The sequence below is a fragment of the Hyperoodon ampullatus genome (genome assembly GCF_949752795.1).
Source record: "Hyperoodon ampullatus genome assembly, chromosome: 12".
Lineage (NCBI taxonomy): Eukaryota > Metazoa > Chordata > Mammalia > Artiodactyla > Ziphiidae > Hyperoodon > Hyperoodon ampullatus.
The window spans coordinates 4,019,402-4,039,121 of NC_136925.1; the positions used below are offsets into that span (position 1 = coordinate 4,019,402).

Sequence of the window (19,720 nt, forward strand, 5' to 3'; positions counted from 1 at the left end):
ACTGGTTAGCAAGCAGCTTAGCAGCTGTGTATGTCTCACATGCCTAGCTCATCCAGTTTAAAACAAAGTAATAAGTTTCCAGCCAATTCCAGGAAACAGGAGAATCTTCATGCTTACTGGATCCTGTCACTTGCAATATGGCAGGTTTCCACAGGTTATCCGACCAGATACGACCACTCATAAACTATTACCGGGCAATGCAAGGTGCACAGAAGCAGGTGGGATGCACGAGGCCATGGTTCATTGCCCTCAAATGTTTTTGCTTTTGTCAAAGTCGAATTTATTTGACCTTGATAAGAGCAGACACTGTCTTCAAAACTCCTGCCAGAACAGACTATAAAGACAGAATGAATACAACAGCACTGCTGTCACACTGCCATGGGACTGACACTGCTCAAGTAGCCATTTATCTGGCACAGTTTAATCAATATGGAAGCCTCTAGCCAGCTCCCAGTCTACCTGAAAAAACTTCCATAGACTCTATAGGGCAAAGATACATAGAGATTTAGAAAGTCATAAAGAGGTGGAAATAAAGGGAAGGAATTAACTTTATTTCACATCACGTTCTTTTTTATTCATTGAATACATTCCTCTACTCAAAGGGCTCTGAAGACTTCGGCTTTTATGGTGATAGAGCAAAGATGTCTCTGCCTCCTTCTTCTTGAGAGGTCTATGAAACAACAAGGATTAAAAAAAAAACAGCAACAACTCCAATTTTAAAATAAACTTGGGAGATGTCAACAGCCCTGAACCATGTATGCAGGAAGTGGGTAGAGAAATGGAGAGGGAAGTCAAGAGCAGAGGATGGGCTGCAGAGGCAGCATCAACAAGAAATAAGCTGCATTATTATATAAGAATAAAGGTTATTATTTTTGTGGAATTTTTTTACATCATGATCTCATATTAGGGAACGTATATGGTTACCAAGAGTGTATCCCATTCATGATTACAGCGTCTAGAAAATGTACTTTTGTGCCTGCAGACCAAAATAAGATAATAGATGAAAATATGTGTGAGCTGTACAGTTCAAAATAAAGCTATTAGTCAAACAGTGTTAGAAAACTTAAAACAAAAATCCATTGGTTCTCTGTTCCTCAGACTTTGCGGCTGTGAAAATGCCTTTATTCTGGTCTTACAGTTGAATGGTAGTTTGGGTGGGTATAGAGTTTTAGGAGTACTTTAGAAACAGTGACAAATATCCTGGGAAGTGAGATAGATATTATCATCCTTTGCTAAAGATGTGAAAATTGAGATATAAAGAGATAAGTGACTTTCCAAAGGTGTCAAGCCAACATAAAGTAGTACTAGAACTCAAATCTGTGTCTAGTGCCAGGTTCGGTTTTCTCTTCATGACATGTAAAAACGCTGGGCACAATCTTTATGGCTTTATGTTCCAGCATTTCATTCTCCCTCATGTTCTTGGAGAACTGTTTCCTTTCCAGCCACCAAAAGCACGGTTATCCCTTTTCTCCACCCTAACGAGCACCAGGTTATTTATTTCACCTTGAGCACCTGTGCACTGTAGCTCCTTCCCCTTCTCCCGGCCACCCTTAAAGAACTGCAGTTCAGGTCTCAAAATAAACACTGACTTACATACTTAAAGCTATGGCAGAAAGCAAATCCTAACTACTCATTAGGGAGACATTTCTCACTTTTTTTTCTAAACCGAGGAGGTGAGAAGGAAAATAATTAGTCGAAAGTGCCTTCATCTTCTCAATGTCACATGCAGCAGGAAGGCATCTGATGTATTTTAGTTGTTCATCGTGATCCATCTGGCTCATGATCATAAAAAAGTGAAACTCTGGTTTATAATCAGCCATTAGCAGTTTTTTTACACTATAGAGAGAGAAAGATTCAAGAATAATGACCTCTTCCCCTCTGTCCCCCAAAATGTATTAATAAAAAAATACGCTTTAAAATGTAGAACACAGGGCTTCCCTGGTGGCGCAGTGGTTGAGAGTCCGCCTGCCGATGCAGGGGACGCGGGTTCGTGCCCCGGTCCGGGAAGATCCCACATGCCGCGGAGCGGCTGGGCCCGTGAGCCATGGCCGCTGAGCCTGCGCGTCCGGAGCCTGTGCTCCGCAGCGGGAGAGGCCACAACAGTGAGAGGCCCGCGTACCGCAAAAAAAATATATATATAGAACACAGTAAACACACACATACGCGGCTTCCCTTCCCACCCCATTTTCCCACAGCAAACAGGAAGGCATAGTCTGTGACCTTGGACTCATACACCCTCTCGAATTCACCCTCTGTTGGACTGGTGGAACTGACTAGGTACTAGGTAAGGAGGTCAGTCTGCGTTGAAAAACACCCAACTGCTCTCCAGACGACTGTGTTTTGAATCAGGCAAAGAAATGATGTGATAACAATCACTTGCTACTTACTCCACAGTATCGGTTCCCATTAAATATCTGTGGTGGCAGAGGGTTGCCCTGGGCGGGCTTCTTCTCCGGGGGGACGTTCGTGTACATCCACTGCCTCTGCTCTTCCGACATCGTGATGTCCACCTCCTCAAACTCTATCTTGTTGGCTTCCAGAAATCTAACCACATCCTGCTGCTGCTTCTTTATCTGCAGACAGAAGACAAACACATAAGGAGAAATGCTCCTCCAAAACCCAGTGGAAATATTTCCGATTTGAACTCGATGTGAGTGCTCATCGTCAGAGGCCACTGAGCCAAAAAAAGAGGTGATTTTTGCAGACGGCACACGCTGTCCACTCCCTGGTGATCCTCCAGCAGACGCCTCAGCAAGTGCTGACACAGTGATTTCTCCAAGAATTCTGGGGCACAACTCTGCTGGTCTGGGAGGGACAGACGAGGTCTGAAGTGGGAGATTCACTTAGTTCTCAGGGGGCCATCACTACCCACTCCCAGCCCCAGAAGTTGACATGTACAGTCACGAAAGCCCTCTCTGTCCCCAACCAATCGAAAACCACAGAGCGCCCATCTGAGATGTCGACACTTCATTGATTCCTGGGAGCGGCAACATTTTTGTTCCCCTCAGCAGCCTCGTTCAGATATTCCACAGCTGTAGCCACTGTCAGGAAAGCATCCTTTCATCAATTCACAGGAGTAAAGTGTTCTCCACTTCCAAGGTGAGAGTAAACAACAAGCACCATCCTACTGTGAACTCTCTGTCTTAACCCTTCTTGTTCCCCTCATGGTGCACGTTTCCTTCTCCAGTCACTAGGGGTCAGGTACGCTCTTGAAGAGCTGCAAACACATCTGCGAGTTTTCCAGATGTTACCAACCTTCTTAATGGAAGGTACGGATTAACTCATTGAGATGCGGTGACAGTATTCAGGTATCTTAACCACGGCATGTAAAACATGAGAAAACAAGTGTGCTTTTTCTAAACGATCTTGGGAAATCTGCAAAAAAAAACAAACTTAAGCGGTGAAGTAAATGTTATAATGGCCAAAGAAAAGAATCATTTTGAGAAGTGAAGCAGCGAGAAAGACCTCTGGACAAAGAAAATAAAATGCTGAAGAACAAACCTTCACAGACAGATTGTCCCAGCCAATCCCCTCTAACCCACCTCAATCCGACGGCTCCCCAAAAGCCTCAGGGACATGTGTCTCTGATCACTGGGTTCAAGTCTGTGAATGACTAACGACCAGACGGCATAGTTAGTATGGACAGAAATAAAAGGCTGGCAAGAAAGGACATCGGGCTTCCCTGGTGGCGCAGTGGTTGAGAGTCCGCCTGCCGATGCAGGGGACACGGGTTCGTGCCCCGGTCCGGGAGGATCCCACGTGCCGCGGAGCGGCTGGGCCCGTGAGCCATGGTCGCTGAGCCTGCGCGTCCGGAGCCTGTGCTCCGCAACGGGAGAGGCCACAGCAGTGAGAGGCCCACGTAACGCAAAAAAAAAAAAAGACATCTTTTAAGCACAATAATATTATAAAAGGAGAGAATTACTGTATGGTTGTAAATCCAAGTTGAAAATGATATTATCTCCATTTCTTGAATTAAGCTATTTCTCATGTCTGAAAAAGTTAACTTTTTCTCCTCACTCATAGAATTTCAGAATATATATTATTTTGTAACTTCGGTGTGCAAAAAAGTATCATCCATCCTACTTAATCTCCCCTTACAACTCTACCAGGTAGAGTTTATCGACCCTGAGGCTGAAGGCGTTCACCTATTTTGATCCAAGTCCTAGTGTGCGTTCTTATCAAGACAATCATGTCACTGTCCTAAAATCCTTCTTTAGTGGGTCCCCACTGGCCTTTGTAAAGCAAACAAAAAGTTACCTACAACCCTACTCTCCAGACAGCCACTGCCAAAATTTAAATAGAGGAAAGGGTCTGGATTTAATATCCATATTTGGAGCTCTACACACCCAGCACATTTCAATTGTTCCTGAGCATGATCAAAAATGAAACGTATCCATAGTCAAACCTTGGTTTTCCATATATAATGTACAGACATATAACATCCACCACGACTCCAAAATGCGGGTACTTAAAGGCTCAATATGAGGATAAATCAAGACATGTACACAGCTTCTTTACTCCCCCCACCTCCTGGCCATAAACACATAGGGACACACACACACACACACACACACAAACAGGGTATTTATTGCTGGACTATAATCCCCTACCGCTCACCTGGTCTTTCCTTTCACACAATCACACCTGGTAAAAAACTGCACCTTGCCCCTTTCACTGAACAATAAATGTATCATGAGCGCTGCCCTCTGTCATTGAAAATTTTTCAGAAGTATGAATTTTAATATCTTCCTGGCAATTCCATCATGTAGATATACAGTTAACTATTACTCTATTGTTGAATACTTAGCATGCTTGTAGGTTTCACCACTAGAAATAATATCATCTTTATATATCTTTGATGGTATCGCTCAAGACTACTTTAGGACAAAGCCCTGTGAATGAAACCCAGGTGAAAGGGCAGAGATATTTCTCAGACTCCTGAAGGACTCAGGGTAAAACTGTCTTTCACCAAGGCCACCTCAATTTACATTACCTTTAGTCTAAGAGTGTCCATGTCTCAACACCCCTCCTCCTTAGAGCCAATATTTGAAAGTTACATTGTAGAATATTAAAATTCAAATGACGTGAGGTGATGGATGTTAACTAATTGTGGTAATCAATTCACAATAAATACATACATCAAATCATTATGCTGTACACCTTAAACTTATACAAGTGTTGTATGTCAATTATATCTTAATAAAACTGGGAAAAAGGGTCGCTGTTTTAAGAAAAAAATTCAAATGCATCATTATACCCTATCAATGCTCAGGAACCAAAGCACAGTTCCTCACCAACACTGGTTATGGCTGATGGTAGCATGAGGTGTGAAATGTAAGTAATTATATCTGTATTTTAAGAGGAAAGCAGGAGAGGCACGACCAGCTTTGTGTTTCCAAGAGATCACTTTAATACTATGCAGCTTAAAAAGAAAAAAGGAGAAATTCTGTAAGTACTGTTAACACTGCTATGAAAAGGTCCCTAAGATGTATACGTGGAAAAAAAAAAAAGAGAACTGTGTGTAAACTAGGCACATTAAAAAAAAAAAAAAGGAGAAAAATAGGAACACTTTTGTATTTACTTGTATTTTCATTTTTTAGAAAAATGCTTGAAGGTTTATATAAGAAACTAACAAAAACGGTTGCCTGGGGGGTGGGTGGGAACTGGAGGATGGGGACAAAGTGAGAGCAAGAGTTTTCACTCTATGTGTGTAAACCTTTTGGAAAAGTGTGAATGTGTGAACATTCAAAAGATTAAAGGGAAGAAATTTAAGAGAGAAAGAAAGCCTCCCATAGAAAACAACCTGGAGGGGGGCAGTAGTCCATGGCCATAGTGACCAGGGGCATTTCGTATAAATCAGCAGGACATGAAGCTGGACTTGGAGCGTTTCGTTACTTGCTGGCCTCCCTGACTCCTTACGCTTAGAAGAAAGGCCAGATGATTAAAAAGAAAAGAAAAAAAAAAAAGAGCTACAAATCCTTGTTCCCCCACTTATTTACTGGGTGAGTTTGAGCAAGCTACTTAATCTCTCTATGTGTCAGTTTTTCCATCTTTAAAATGGGAATAATAGTATTACCTGCTTCATTGGATTATTATAAGGGTTATAGATAAATTATTTGTAGCTTACAATATTTATTGCCTGGCACATAACAGTGCTGTAAAACGTCTTAATTATTATTGTTGAATTTGTTATTTGACATCACATTAAAAAAAATCTTTCAGAATGCAGTGTCAGGGAAAAGTTCACTTTTTTGAGACAAGGTGAAACAAATTATCATATTTTGCTTTGCTTTTGTTGAAGTTTAGAAATAATTTTAGCACGTTCAAAATTTTTAAAAATTAAAAAAAAAAAGAGCTAAGGCCACAGAAAATTAATACGATAGCAGGTCACCCAAATAAACAAAGGGGAGAAATTGTACTCCAGAGAAGGAAGTTTCAAGGGGATGTTTGTGACATTAGCCTCAGGAAGGAAGATGAGTCACGGCAGCAGGGCTGTTTTGAGATCTCCCAGGTGAACGCGGCTGGAACTGTGGAAGCCCAGGGATGAGCGGCAGGGACAGGGCAGTGCAGGAGGTGGGGCCTGGGAGAAGCCGGGGTCATAGGTCACGGGAAGGGCTTCCCTCGTGACAAGAGGAAGCCGTCAAGGGCACTGCACGGCCGGCATAAACCCAGGGTTCAGATAACAAGAACATATACCGTCACTTCCTTGACACAAAGAGTTTTATTTACGTTTCAACCGTTCTGAAACAAAACGCACCTTGCAATCAATATCAAAAGGGAGAGAAATTTGTGGAAGAGAAGTAAATTGCGGGGCGACAGTCAAGGCCTTCACCCATGTCAATTTAGCCATGGGTGACGGTACCTGTAACTCACGTGACTGTTTTTCTTCACACACACTTAGAAGCCATGGCAGATAACGCTATTTATCCAGTAGCCCATCTCCCTTTCTTTCTTAATGACCGAAGCCTGATTTTGTTTTAGAAAGCAATGTGCTCAGCTACAAAAACTTGTTGACCCAACTCCTCTGCAGCTACGGGTGATCACAGAACACAGTGCTGGCCAGTGAGATGTGGGGCGTGTGCTCCTTGGGAAGCCTCCACCGAATGAATGAAAAGACAAAGCCCATTTTGCACTTGGTGACCCTTCTCCCTTCTCTCTTGCAGAAATGCACCCGTGGTGCCCGGAGGTGCAGAAAGCACTTGGCAATTGTGAAAACCAACACCATATGCAAGAATGGCGGTGGTCAAGCAGAATGACAGGAACCTGGGTTCTTGATGACATCTTACAGCTGCCACACGAGTCTTGTGCAGCCCACTCTAAACCTTATTAGACAAATAAAACCCCTAATTAGTTAAGCCACTTTTTAGCAACTTTTCTACGGCTTGCATCCCAATGCAATGCTACCTGGAAAACTCTTAACTGCTACATAAAATGTCTTCGGCAATACTGTAGTATGATGGATTGAAAATAAAAGCTATTATTGCACAGCAGAGCCTAGAAATAAAAGCTGTAAGACAAAAAAAAAAAAAAGCTGGATAAACAGACGAATTTTCATTCTTTTCTTTGTGAAGCAACAGCAAAGCTGTTGCACCTAAAACAGGCAGATACCTGCAAAAGCATGAGTTGCATTCCACCTTATCTTTCAAACGTACACCATTACAGTCATCCAAAGCAATTAAGGGGAACGGACACTGTTAAATCTCTTGGGCTCTATCTCAGGGAGGCCCACGGGCCAGTTCTAGCCCCATTAACTGTGTTTTTATGGCCCACAGCCAAATATAATCTTTATCTTTCTAAATGGTTGGGGGAAAAAAATCAAAAGAATGATAGTATTTCATGACATATAAAAATTCTATGAGATACAAATTTCAGTGTCCATAAGTAAAGTTGCACTGGAAGACAATTACATCCGCTCGTTTACATGTTCTCCCTGGACGCTTTCTCCTAGAGAAATTAGCATAATTGAGCCATTGTAACAGAGGCTGTACCGTTCCCAAAGCCTAAAGTATTTAACAACTGCCCTTTTCAGAAGAAGTTTGCCAACTCTACGCTAGATCACAGATCTTCATTTCCGGCTCAAAGCTCACTTTCTCAGTGAGGCCTTCCCTGACTATGCGATTTTACACTTTTACCAGCCTCCCTCCCCCAAAACTCCCTATTCCCTTTCAGGCTTGATTTTACCATAGCACGTAGCATCTGACATACTGTCGTTTTACACATTTGTTTGTCCACCTCGTCCTACTAGAACACAAATTCGGCACAGGCCGAAGCCCCTGGGGCAGGGGATTTTTGTCTGCTGTTCTGCTCACTGCTGGATCCCTGGGGTCTAGAATGGTATCTGGCACAGTTCAGACACTCAGTAAACGGCTGTTAATGAACAGCCAGGATTTTCACAAGTACAAGGACTAGTGTAACAGCAGTGCTGATTCTTTCATCATGAGGATGAGATACCTCAAGTGCCACCTCCTTGGAGAGCCCTCTCTTGCCACCTAAGCTGAAGTTTTATTAGTTAAATTTATTACAATTTTATTTATCTGTTTACTTATTTTTATGCTCACCTCTTGCTCTAGAGTATCAGCTCTGTAAGCACGGGGCCTGGCGTACAGGAGACTCTCAGAAAATATTAACTGAGTGGATGATTAAAGAATTATTACCCCAGGGGCTTCCCTGGTGGCGCAGTGGTTGAGAGTCCGCCTGCCGATGCAGGGGACGTGGGTTCGTGCCCCGGTCCGGGAAGATCCCACATGCTGCGGAGCGGCTGGGCCCGTGAGCCATGGCCGCTGAGCCTGCGCGTCCGGAGCCTGTGCTCTGCAACGGGAGAAGCCACAACAGTGAGAGGCCCGCGTACCGCAAAAAAAAAAAAAAAAAAAAAGGAATTATTACTCCACTGCTGAACATCAAAATTTTCCAGGTGATATTCAAGAGGTCAAACTAAATTGATAATTTAATTTAGGAACAAATGTAACTGAAGCTTAGCCAAACAGGAATGTAGATCAAACACCAATATTTCTCAGTGAATACTAAAGCTGTATAAATTTAAAAAGGAGTGTGTCTATGATGTTACGTGAAACAGTAAACACCCTAAATAATTCAGAAGAATCTTTGGACCCCAAATGCGAAAAAGACTTCCCTTATAAAACTGACACTGACATTGAAGTAGGAAGTTGGATGTGATTCTATGTTTAAACAAATGCTATTGTCAGTTAATTTTAAAACCTGCAAGTGCATAATGTAGTATTTTGTTTTGCCCAAATGTTTTTTTATGAGATTGTTGATATATCTGCAAATTGATGATAACTGAAAATCAAGCAAATATGTTGGTACTTCCCCGACCCTGCTTCCAGCTGCTACCATAGAATTCTATCACCCCCTACCACTTTCCCCCCAATCTTTCCAGGAGCTCTGAAGTGAGCTTCTCACATGTGCTCCGAAGCATCCTTCTTGGCCACTGTGTTGCTAAGTGCTATGGCCTGAATGTGTCACCCCAAAACCCCTATGTTGAAACCTACCCCCCAAGGTGATGGCATCAGGTGAGGTTAATGAGAGGTAATTAAGTGATGAGGGTGGAGTGATCTTATGGAAGAGGCCCAGGAGCTGTCTTGCTCCCATCCACAATGCGAGGACACAGCCAGAAGACTGCGGTCTGCTACCCAGAATTGGGGTTTCCCCAGCACCCAACCATGCTGGCACCCTGATCTTGGACTTCCAGCCTCCAGAACTGTGAGAAATTCCTGTTGTTTTTGAGCCACCCAGTCTGTGGTATTTTCTTATAGCAGCCCTAATGGACTAAGACAAAAAACCTTTACCCTTTCAACGCCGGGGCCCTGCAGGACCCAGATCTGCTGAAGACCCAAGCCCTGACGAACCGGCCCCGGTGATAAGCTGTCTGGGCTGGTCCTGCTCAATCTGCTGATGTAGCATGAACACTCAATGACCCATGCAATGACACTGGTAGCTTTCACTGGCAACCTCCTGACTCCAGGAATCCCTAGGGACTGGATCAGCGGCCAGGCTAACTAAATTATACTGCACTTGACTTACACTTACCCCCTATTCTCAGGCACTGAGTGCAAGTAAACTTGCACTTCTCCACTCTCTCTTCGCGTAGGATTAGTTCTTTCCCAGAAGGCTGCCAGTTAACTTATGTAATTAAGCAGGCCCTGCCAGATTCTTCCAGACGCTTCCAGACGTGTCTAATCACGTTTGAATTCCAGGGTGAACACAGCGGAGGCTGTACCCTGGGACCTTGGGAGTCCCTAGTAAATAAAGACGTTAACAATTTGAATAAGATAGGGCTTGTTTTTTTTTTTTCTAACTGAGATTTAATGTGAGCAATTGGGGGAAACCAAGTGTAAAGACAAAGCACAAAAAAAGAATGAAATAATGCCATTTGCAGCAACATGGATGGATCTAGAGATTATCATACTAAGTGAAGTAAGTCAAACAGAGACAAATATCTTATGATATCACTTTTATGTGGAATCTAAAAAAAAATGATACAAATGAACTTATGTACAAAACAGAAAGAGGCCCAGACATAGAAAACTTATGGTTTTCTACCAAAGGGGAAAGGGAAAGGTGGCGGGGAGGGATAAATTATGAAGTAACATACATACATCTATATATAAAATACATAAACAGCAAGCACCTACTGTATAGCACAGGGAACTCTACTCAATATTTTGTAATAACCTATATGCGAAAAGAATCTGAAAAAGAATACATATATATTATATATATAATACATATACACACACACACACACACACACATATGTATATCTTGAGTCACTTTGCTGTACACCTGAAACTAACACAACATTGTAAATCAGCTATACTTCAATTAAAAAAAAAAAAAAGACAAAGCACAGATGGCAGACAACAAGAAAAACTGGAAAAAAAGAAAAGTATGTATTTTAGAGTTAGACTGTCCTGGTTTTAACCCTGGCCCTGTCAGTCGAGTAGCCTTGGAGATATTACTAAGCTTCTCTTTTGGCCTTAGTTTCCAAATCTGTAAAATGGACCCAGAATCTTTTTTCACAGGTTTATTGAGAGGATTAAATAAGAAAAGAGCTAAACAGTAATAGGCACTGCTCAGTTGTTTCATTCATTCAAGCGTGTTAACTTTTCTTTCTTTGCCCTAGATGTGGTCTTCTGCAAAAAATATAAAGTAACTTCATAGAACTTTCAAAGACTTTAGGCATTGGATGTAACAGTTCTTCATTTCACCTCCTTTCACACTTCAAATACACAGTTTTCTTTCTTCTGACCTGAGGCAGATGTAAGGCTGATTAGGGCCTTTTATGTCTGTCACAAGGAAAAAATCAAAGGCAGGCAGAGGAAAGAGGACAGGTTTTCTAATAACTTGATGAGACTTACAGAGGAGGGGCTGGACTAGACTTGGGGGTGGGTAGGGGGCCCCAAGACAACTCCTCCTTCCAAATAAAAAGGGAAGAAAGGTCTGATGATCTTTTCTGGGTCAAAGACACAGGAACTTCCAAGCAATGGCGTAGGGTACCTCGAAGATCTATCATTCCATGGCAAGTTCTTTAACTAATACCACACTGTTGGACTCACTAGGCATTATATTCTCATAAAGAGGATGTAAGTGGCAGGCGATGGACTAGTTACCCCAAGCTATGCACTACCTCTCCTGTGAAGACTAGAAAGTGAAAGCCCTGTGTTCCCAGACACCCTTGCAGCTGGGAAGTCACTGACCCAGAGCCCACTGCTAAGCTGGGGGTCAAAGTCCAATGGGTGGAACTTCTGCACGAGGCTCTGCTCTCCCGCTAAAGCTAATGGATCAATACCAGGGCCCTTTGTCCCTGCCTTTCCTCCCTCTTCTTGCTTGGAACCTTGGTGTGAGGGCTGGAGGTGCAGGGGCCGCCTTTCCACTATGAGACAACAAGCATCAGGAAAAGGCCAAGAGATCCCAGAAATACAGGCCCTGAACAAATCAGTCTCCAGACTTAACCTGGAGAGACCAAAACACCTCTGTTCATTTAAGTTCACGTTACTCAGGTTCTCTCTTACCTGCAAACGGACACACTCCTCCCTTAAAACACCCACGGATATGTTTCCTTTCTGGGAAGCAGGACAGGGTGTAGAAGAAACCCCAACAAGCCACTGGCTCACTGGCAACATTCAAATGCTGTTTAACTCAACATGAGATTACACGTAAAGTGCTGTGTCTCTGGTGTCTATTTCAGTCTGTCTTACTAGAAAGCAAATACCAGGCTACCAAGCCGAAGATAACAATGAGAGAGGCTGTCTGCAAGAGATTGAAACTTGAGTTTTAGGGAATCAGTGTCAGAAAGAGGAACTGTGAACTACAGGGCAATTTTTGAAAGAATCATTATTATATGTCATAAATTAAAGCAATACAATTTCAATGATGGAAAAGATTGTGCTTTTTTGTCTGTGTATCATTAGCACAGCCCCTGGTACTTACTAGGCACTCCATATGTTTGTATTAAACAAATAAATATTATTGAGCTTGAATAAATAATTTTAACATATTTTCTTTTTAACCAGTAAATACTTTGGATCCTGTTTTCTTAACCAACTTGCATTGGCTTCTTTTTTCCATGTTTATAATGTTAAGTCGTCTTTTCAATTAAAAAAATAATATCATCCTGAAGTAATTATTTTTTAGATTACCTTCCAAGGATTCAACATTCAGAAACAGACTTTATATGGTTGCCATAATAACATACACATTTTGGGTAGAATGTTTCGGTTGTATTACAAATATTTTCTGCTTTTATAATCTTCATAGTTATCTTATTGCATGCATGGATTCTATTAAGTATTTAACTCTAATGTTTAGAACATTATCCAACCATTGGAAATTTAAGTATATTCTAGATATATTTTTCTTTTATAAGAAAAGAGAGCTGTTTCAAACGGGCTGACATTTTTCATGATGACAAATTATATCAATAGTAAGCTACCTAACAGATATTAAAACACACAGAGACGCTCACATATACACACACACACACACACACCCTCTTCTTTCTTGATTTGTCCCTTCAAAGTAAAGATGATACTTTATCAGGTAACTATTTCACAAAATGGATTTTAGGAAATGTATTGATATTATTATTTTGTTACTGAAAACAATGCTTGTTGTCTATAAAAGTTTTCATTACGAAAACCTAGAAACATAATTTTCTAATCTACTAAAAAATCTTTCAAATGAAAAATTTCAGTGAGTTTTTTTAATGTAAAAATCTAACATCTTTCAATTCATTTTCAGGAACAACTAATTGACATCAGGGAAGAGAGTAGGATTTTAACTACAAAATTTTTACCACTTTTGCGTTATTGATGAATGGGACCAGAAAAATGATTATCACTGTCCTTTAATTCTAATGATGCTTATCCTCCATTTGCATATCCTTTATAATCTGCTTTCTCTTGATACTAATACTTTGAAGACATCACATACTTCCACATCTTCAACTGTCACCTCTATGGAGACATATCTAAAATTTGCATTTCAAAATTGGCCTCTTTCACCAGGGCCAATCCATAGTGCCAAAGCCTTTCTGGAAATGTATGCTTAAACGTCCCACCATCACCTCAAACTTCACTGCTAAAACAAAACAACACAACGAGGTTTTGACAAGGTTTTGTTGTCATAAGATCAACCTACCAATCTACCTCCTTCTCCTAACTTCCCTGTTTCTGTTAACAATACATCACTGTGTTGATGGCTCAGCATGACCACAGACCTGCCTGTGAGTCCAACACTTAACACTGTTCCAAAAATAACCTACCTAAGGAAAGCCTTCACACACACACACACACACACACACACACACACACACACACACACACACATACATACACACACTCTCTCTCTCTCTCTCTCTCCCCGTTTTAGATGAAGAGCCTCTCCTATCTCAGTTTGGTAGGTACTGGAATTGTGACTCTGATGTCCTCGAGGGGCCCTGGTTCATCTGTGACTTTTTCCATGACAGTTAGAACATCTGATGATGATGTCAAGGGCAGTGGCCTGATCCCCATAGGGGCCACTTCATTTTGATTTGTGTTCTAGTTCTGGACAACCAGCAAGGGATGGATCTGTCACCTCGGGCAAGTTACTTCTTCTATCAAAGCCTCAGTTTCCTCATCGGTGAAAGGCAGATGAGAATTTAGGGCAGACGGTGGTGACGAAAATTAAATGACATAATGTTCCTAGTGCCCGGCACATAGGGAAAGATCTCAACATACTCTAGTCACTATTATTATCACACTTTTAATTCTAAGGCCACAGACCTCATCGGCTCTTCTGTTCTTTGGCAAGCTTACTCTCCTGCCAATCACTGAGGACACCTGGGCCCAGTACAACGCCATTCCTTCAGTGAGTCACACATTTGTTCACTCCAGAAGGATATTCTGAGGGTCGAGCAGGTGCCAGGCACTGTGCTAGGCTTAGTGGGTACACACCTGCCTCTGCCTTCCTTCAGCTTGCGCCCAAGAAAGCTGGGAGTTACAGGGAGTCAAAGTACTGACAGTGCCCAAACTATAAAACTAGGTAACGCAGAGAGGATTGATAAAAAGAAATGTTCACAGACTGAGATATGGGGAAGTCATTCTGGCTTTCCCATGAGTTACATTGAATTTTATGCTGACTAAAATAGACTGTGGCCTATCAAACATACATTGGACATCTGTTTTAATTATTAGAGAAGAGGACACATTGATTAAAAGTAAAGGATGTCCGTGTTAAAAATAGAGATTAAATGCCTCTCTTCCTGGGATGCCAATGCTGGTCCTCCTCTGAGGCTAAGACTCCCTTCCCAGGGGCCAAGGCCATGCTGACTTGCTGGGTACTGGCTGGAATGTTCTTTTTCTGAAACCTTGAAGAAATGTAACCCTGACTAGTTTCATGTTCTTTTTCTGACAAGATATAAAACTGTGCTGGAAACCCTGCTTCTGCACAGCAGTTTCTCAGAGTCACCTGGGAAGCGGGCTTCTGGCTAGTCCTCAGTTTGGCTCAAATAAAACTCTTTTCTATTCTTACGATTGATTGTTTATTGATTATTTCCACTGACAGGATCCACTCTCTGGGAACATACCCTTTGGTAAGAATGGGCTTCCCTTTACAGATGAGCATGACTGCCATCATGCTAGCACATATTCTGCGAGGCTGTATCCTCATGCCAACAAGTGATGAGGGCAGGACGGGTCTCCTCAGGCACACGCTGCACAGAGCTCGTCACAGCAGAATGCGCCTCAACTGCCCAGGCCAAACTCACCAAACCCAGGAACAGACAGGCGCTGTCCCTTGCTGTGTGTTCACAAGAGTAACCTTTTTGACTTTCCCGTCTCTGCTGCATACAGGGACTGAGAAAAAGAATACTAGAGTTAAAACTAGAGAGTACGGGTGCGGGGGAGGGATGGATTGGGAGTGTGGGATTAGCAGATGCAAACTATTATATATGGAATGGATAAACAACAAGGTCTTACTGTAGCACAGGGAACTCTATTCAGTAACCCGTGAAGAGCCATAATGGAAAAGAATATGAAAAAGAATGTATATATATGTGTATAACTGAATCACTTTGCTGTACAGCAGAAATTAACACAACACTGTAAATCAACTATACTTCAATTAAAAAAAAACACAAAAAACTAGAAAGTGGAACAGGGAGAACCACAAATGTCAGACAAGTAAAGAGGAATTAACAAATGTCCCCATGGCTGTCCTCTAGGACTAAAAGTCCGTCCGGTGTATTTTTAAACTGATAACCAACATCAATTTTTTAAGCTGATAACCAACATGAATTTAAGCACCTGTTTATTTGGAGTCACAGTTGTGGAATCACAGATTAAGATCAAGAAGATGTAATTAAATCCAATCACTTCATTCAGTTCCCTAACCGAAACTTAGCCAGGTGTCAGCAGAGTTCATGGTCTATGGTTCTTGGGTTTAAAGAAATGTTTTAGAACTGATCAAAGAGAGGCTCCAGCTGTCCTGCTGCTGGCAGAATGATTCTTCCAGTGAACTCGAATCTAATCTGCCACTAACAAAAATGTTACCTGTTATTTTCTTTTCTTTTTTAAATTTATTTTATTTTATTTATTTTTGGCTGCGTTGGGTCTTCATTGCTGCACGCGGGTTTTCTCTAGTTGCGGCGAGTGGGGGCTCCTCTTTGTTGAGGTGCGCGGGCTTCTCACTGCGGTGGTTTCTCTTGTTGTGGAGTACGGGCTCCAGGCACGCGGGCTCAGTAGTTGCGGCACACAGGCTTAGTAGTCGTGGCTCGCGGGCTCTAGAGCGCAGGGTCAGTAGTTGTGGCGCATGGGCTTAGCTGCTGCGCAGCATGTGGGATCTTCCCAGACCAGGGCTCGAACCCGTGTCCCCTGCATTGGCAGGCGGATTCTCAACCACTGCACCACCAGGGAAGTCCTACCTGTTATTTTCTGATTGTGAACTGGTATTTTCAGAATAACGTAGGCAAGTCCCTTCACACTCCAGATCATAGGTTACTGAAACAATATTTGCTTCTAATTCTTGGTATAACTTTAAAAGACAGCCTAGTAAGACAGTATAAGAATTGAATTAAAATGAAAAAGATAAAGGAGTCAATAAAATCTGCTACCTCAAATTTAATAACTTTATTCTTCAAAACTACAATTAAATATTTAATCCCAAGTGATCACTCGTTCATGTTAAAAAACTACAGTTAGTGTCAACAAACACATGAAAGAATGCTCAACATCATTAATCATTAGAGAAATGCAAATCAAAACTACAATGAGATATCATCTCACACCAGTCAGAATGGCCATCATCAAAAAATCTAGAAACAATAAATGCTGGAGAGGGTGTGGAGAAAAGGGAATACTCTTGCACTGCTGGCGGGAGTGTGAATTGGTACAGCCACTATGGAGAACAGTATGGAGGCTCCTTAAAAAACTACAAATAGAACTACCATATGACCCAGAAATCCCACTACTGGGCATATACCCTGAGAAAACCATAATTCAAAAAGAGTCATGTACCAAAATGTTCATTGCAGCTCTATTTACAATAGCCAGGAGATGGAAACAACCTAAGTGTCCATCATCAGATGAATGGATAAAGAAGATGTGGCACATATATACAATGGAATATTACTCAGCCATAAAAAGAAACGAAATTGAGGTATTTGTAATGAGGTGGATAGACCTAGAGTCTGTCATACAGAGTGAAGTCAGAAAGAGAAAGACAAATACTGTATGCTAACACATATATATGGAATTTAAGAAAAAAAATGTCATGAAGAACCGAGGGGTAAAACAGGAATAAAGACACAGACCTACTAGAGAATGGACTTGAGGATATGGGAAGGGGGAAGGGTAAGCTGTGACAAAGCGAGAGAGAGGCATGGACATATATACACTACCAAATGTAAGGTAGATAGATAGTGGGAAGCAGCCGCATAGCACAGGGAGATCAGCTCAGTGCTTTGTGATCACCTAGAGGGGTGGGATAGGGAGGATGGGAGGGAGGTAGACGCAAGAGGGAAGGGATGTGGGAACAGATGTATATGTATAACTGATTCACTTTGTTATAAAGCAGAAACTAACACACCATTGGAAAGCAATTATACTCCAATAAAGATGTAAAAAAAAACCCAAAAACTACAGTCAGTGTCTTTCACAGCCTTCCTCTCTCTACAAGTCCTGCATCACGAGCTACAGCAGGCATAGGGTCTTCCAGTTTCCTAGAAACCATGAAGTCATCTCCTCTTCTTTGTTCTTCTCTCTTTCCTTCAGCTGCCAAGCCCTGAAAATTCTACCACTCCCCTTATCTTGCTGATTTCACCCCTTTTTTACAACTCTTATGCTGCTGCCAGCCACGCCTCCAGGGATCTTACTGTCCTACCCACTCCCCTCTCAAGGCAGGCGAGAATGTTCTTCTCAAGCACATACCACTACCTTTTTCAGATCTTTACAATTCTTCATTGGCTCTCGATTTAAAAAAATAAAAAATTTAAGACAGCTCTACAGTCTGCTGCTCCTAGATTCTCAGGCCTCTCACCAGTGGTGTCCTGTCTCCATCTCACCTTCAGAACCCTGGATCACACCCCTACAGCCAAGCACCTCACCTCATGCCGGCGGTCCTTTCAGAATTGGCCACGAACCTCAGATCTCTTCTCTCCTCTCATCAAACACTCCATCTCTTTTCTCTAAACTATGGAAATTCACCTGTGTGCCTGGAAAGACACACACCTGAGCCCAAACACCTTGGTTACATCTTTATTTTTCACCTTCTCAGACATTTTTTATTTTTATATAGTTAGACACATTAATATTAGCATTATGGTTCTAGATGTGTATGGCGTGTCTCCCGAGAGTATTTTCCATGTAGTATGTACTCAAATGTCATCTGATAGGTTGTCCCCGAGGGTTGCTTGAAAGAGTAGTTTCCAGGGGGAGGAACAGGTGATTAACATTTACCCACATATTGGAAAACCAGAAAATTCAGAAGATCTAGTGATGGTACCACCACCCACTCACCTGCCCAACCCAGAAACTGGGATTCGATCTTTGACTCTCCCTGATGATACAATTAATCATCGAGTCATTAATCATCAAGTTTCTGCTTTCAAATTTTTTCTTGAACCCATCCATGCTTCTTCAGTTTCACTCCCACTAGCCCATGCCAAGCTATCATCTCTGGTCAACCTGTATCCTCCTGTATTTTCTTCTGGCCAGCTTTCCCCCAAAGCCACTTTTCACAGAGAAGCTAAAATGAATTTTTTTTTTAGTTTTATTTATTAAAAAAATTTTTTTAATGTTTATACAATTTTAAAAGGTTACTTTCCATTTACAGTTATTACAAAATATTGGCTATATTCCCTGTGTTGTACAATATATCCTTTTTAAAATGAATTTTTTAATAAGCATAAACATAACAGTTTCAGATCTCTTAAAAACCTTCCAGAAACTTCCCACTATCCTTGAAATGAAGGCAGAAATCCGTGCCCAGGCCCACGAGGCCCACCTCTGCAGCTCAGGTCCCTCTCCCACCCACCCTGCAGCCGTGGCTCTCCACCCATAAGTGCACCTGGGTCACCTGGAGGGCTTGTCAAAACACAGACTGCGGAAAGGAGGTTGACTCCAAAGTTTCTGATTTGGTAAGACTTGGACGGCGTTCAAGAATTTGCATTTCATATCCATCCAATGGAATATTATGTGGCCGTAAAAACGAACGAGGTACTGATACAGGGCACGGTAAGGACGAACCTTGAAAACATTTTGCTAAAGTGAAAAGAACTAGTCATAAAGGACCATACATTGTATAATCCCATTTATATAAAATGTCCAGAGAATAGACTAATCTATAGACAGAAAGTAGGTTAGTGGTTGTCGAGGGCTAGGGTGAGGAGGATGGGGATGCTGCAGTTATGGCTAAGGGGTGTGGGACTGGCCTTTGAGGTCCCAACTTCTCCATGTAACCCCGCACCTCTCCTCTCCCTACACCTAGTTCCTCACCACAGTGACTAACCCTTGCTTCCCATGCCTGAATGCCCTCTTGACTTCTCAACAGTGAAGTCCTACCTCCTTCAACGCCCAGCTTTGAGCCCACCTCTCACACAGTACCACCCCTGTCCAGAATATTCTCCACTTACTTCTTCTGAACTTCCAGAGAACATGACCCATATTCATTGTGTGTCTAAGAGCTACTGGCTCCTGTCAAGTCAAGTAATTTCAATTCTGGA

General features: G+C 42.0%; 1 protein-coding gene across 1 annotated transcript in view; it reads right to left on the bottom strand.

The window, feature by feature from the left end:
* Positions 1 to 614: 614 nt before the first annotated feature.
* The window catches only part of SH3BGRL2 (SH3 domain binding glutamate rich protein like 2), a 38,880-nt gene continuing 19,774 nt past the window's right edge, over positions 615 to 19,720 (bottom strand). The window contains exons 2-3 of the mRNA XM_079716414.1: positions 2,388 to 2,573; positions 615 to 670 (exon numbers count right to left, since the gene is read on the bottom strand). Of these exons, the coding sequence (XP_079572540.1) occupies positions 623 to 670; positions 2,388 to 2,573 (234 nt within the window). The 3' untranslated portion in view covers positions 615 to 622. The remainder of the gene's footprint in view (positions 671 to 2,387; positions 2,574 to 19,720) is intronic.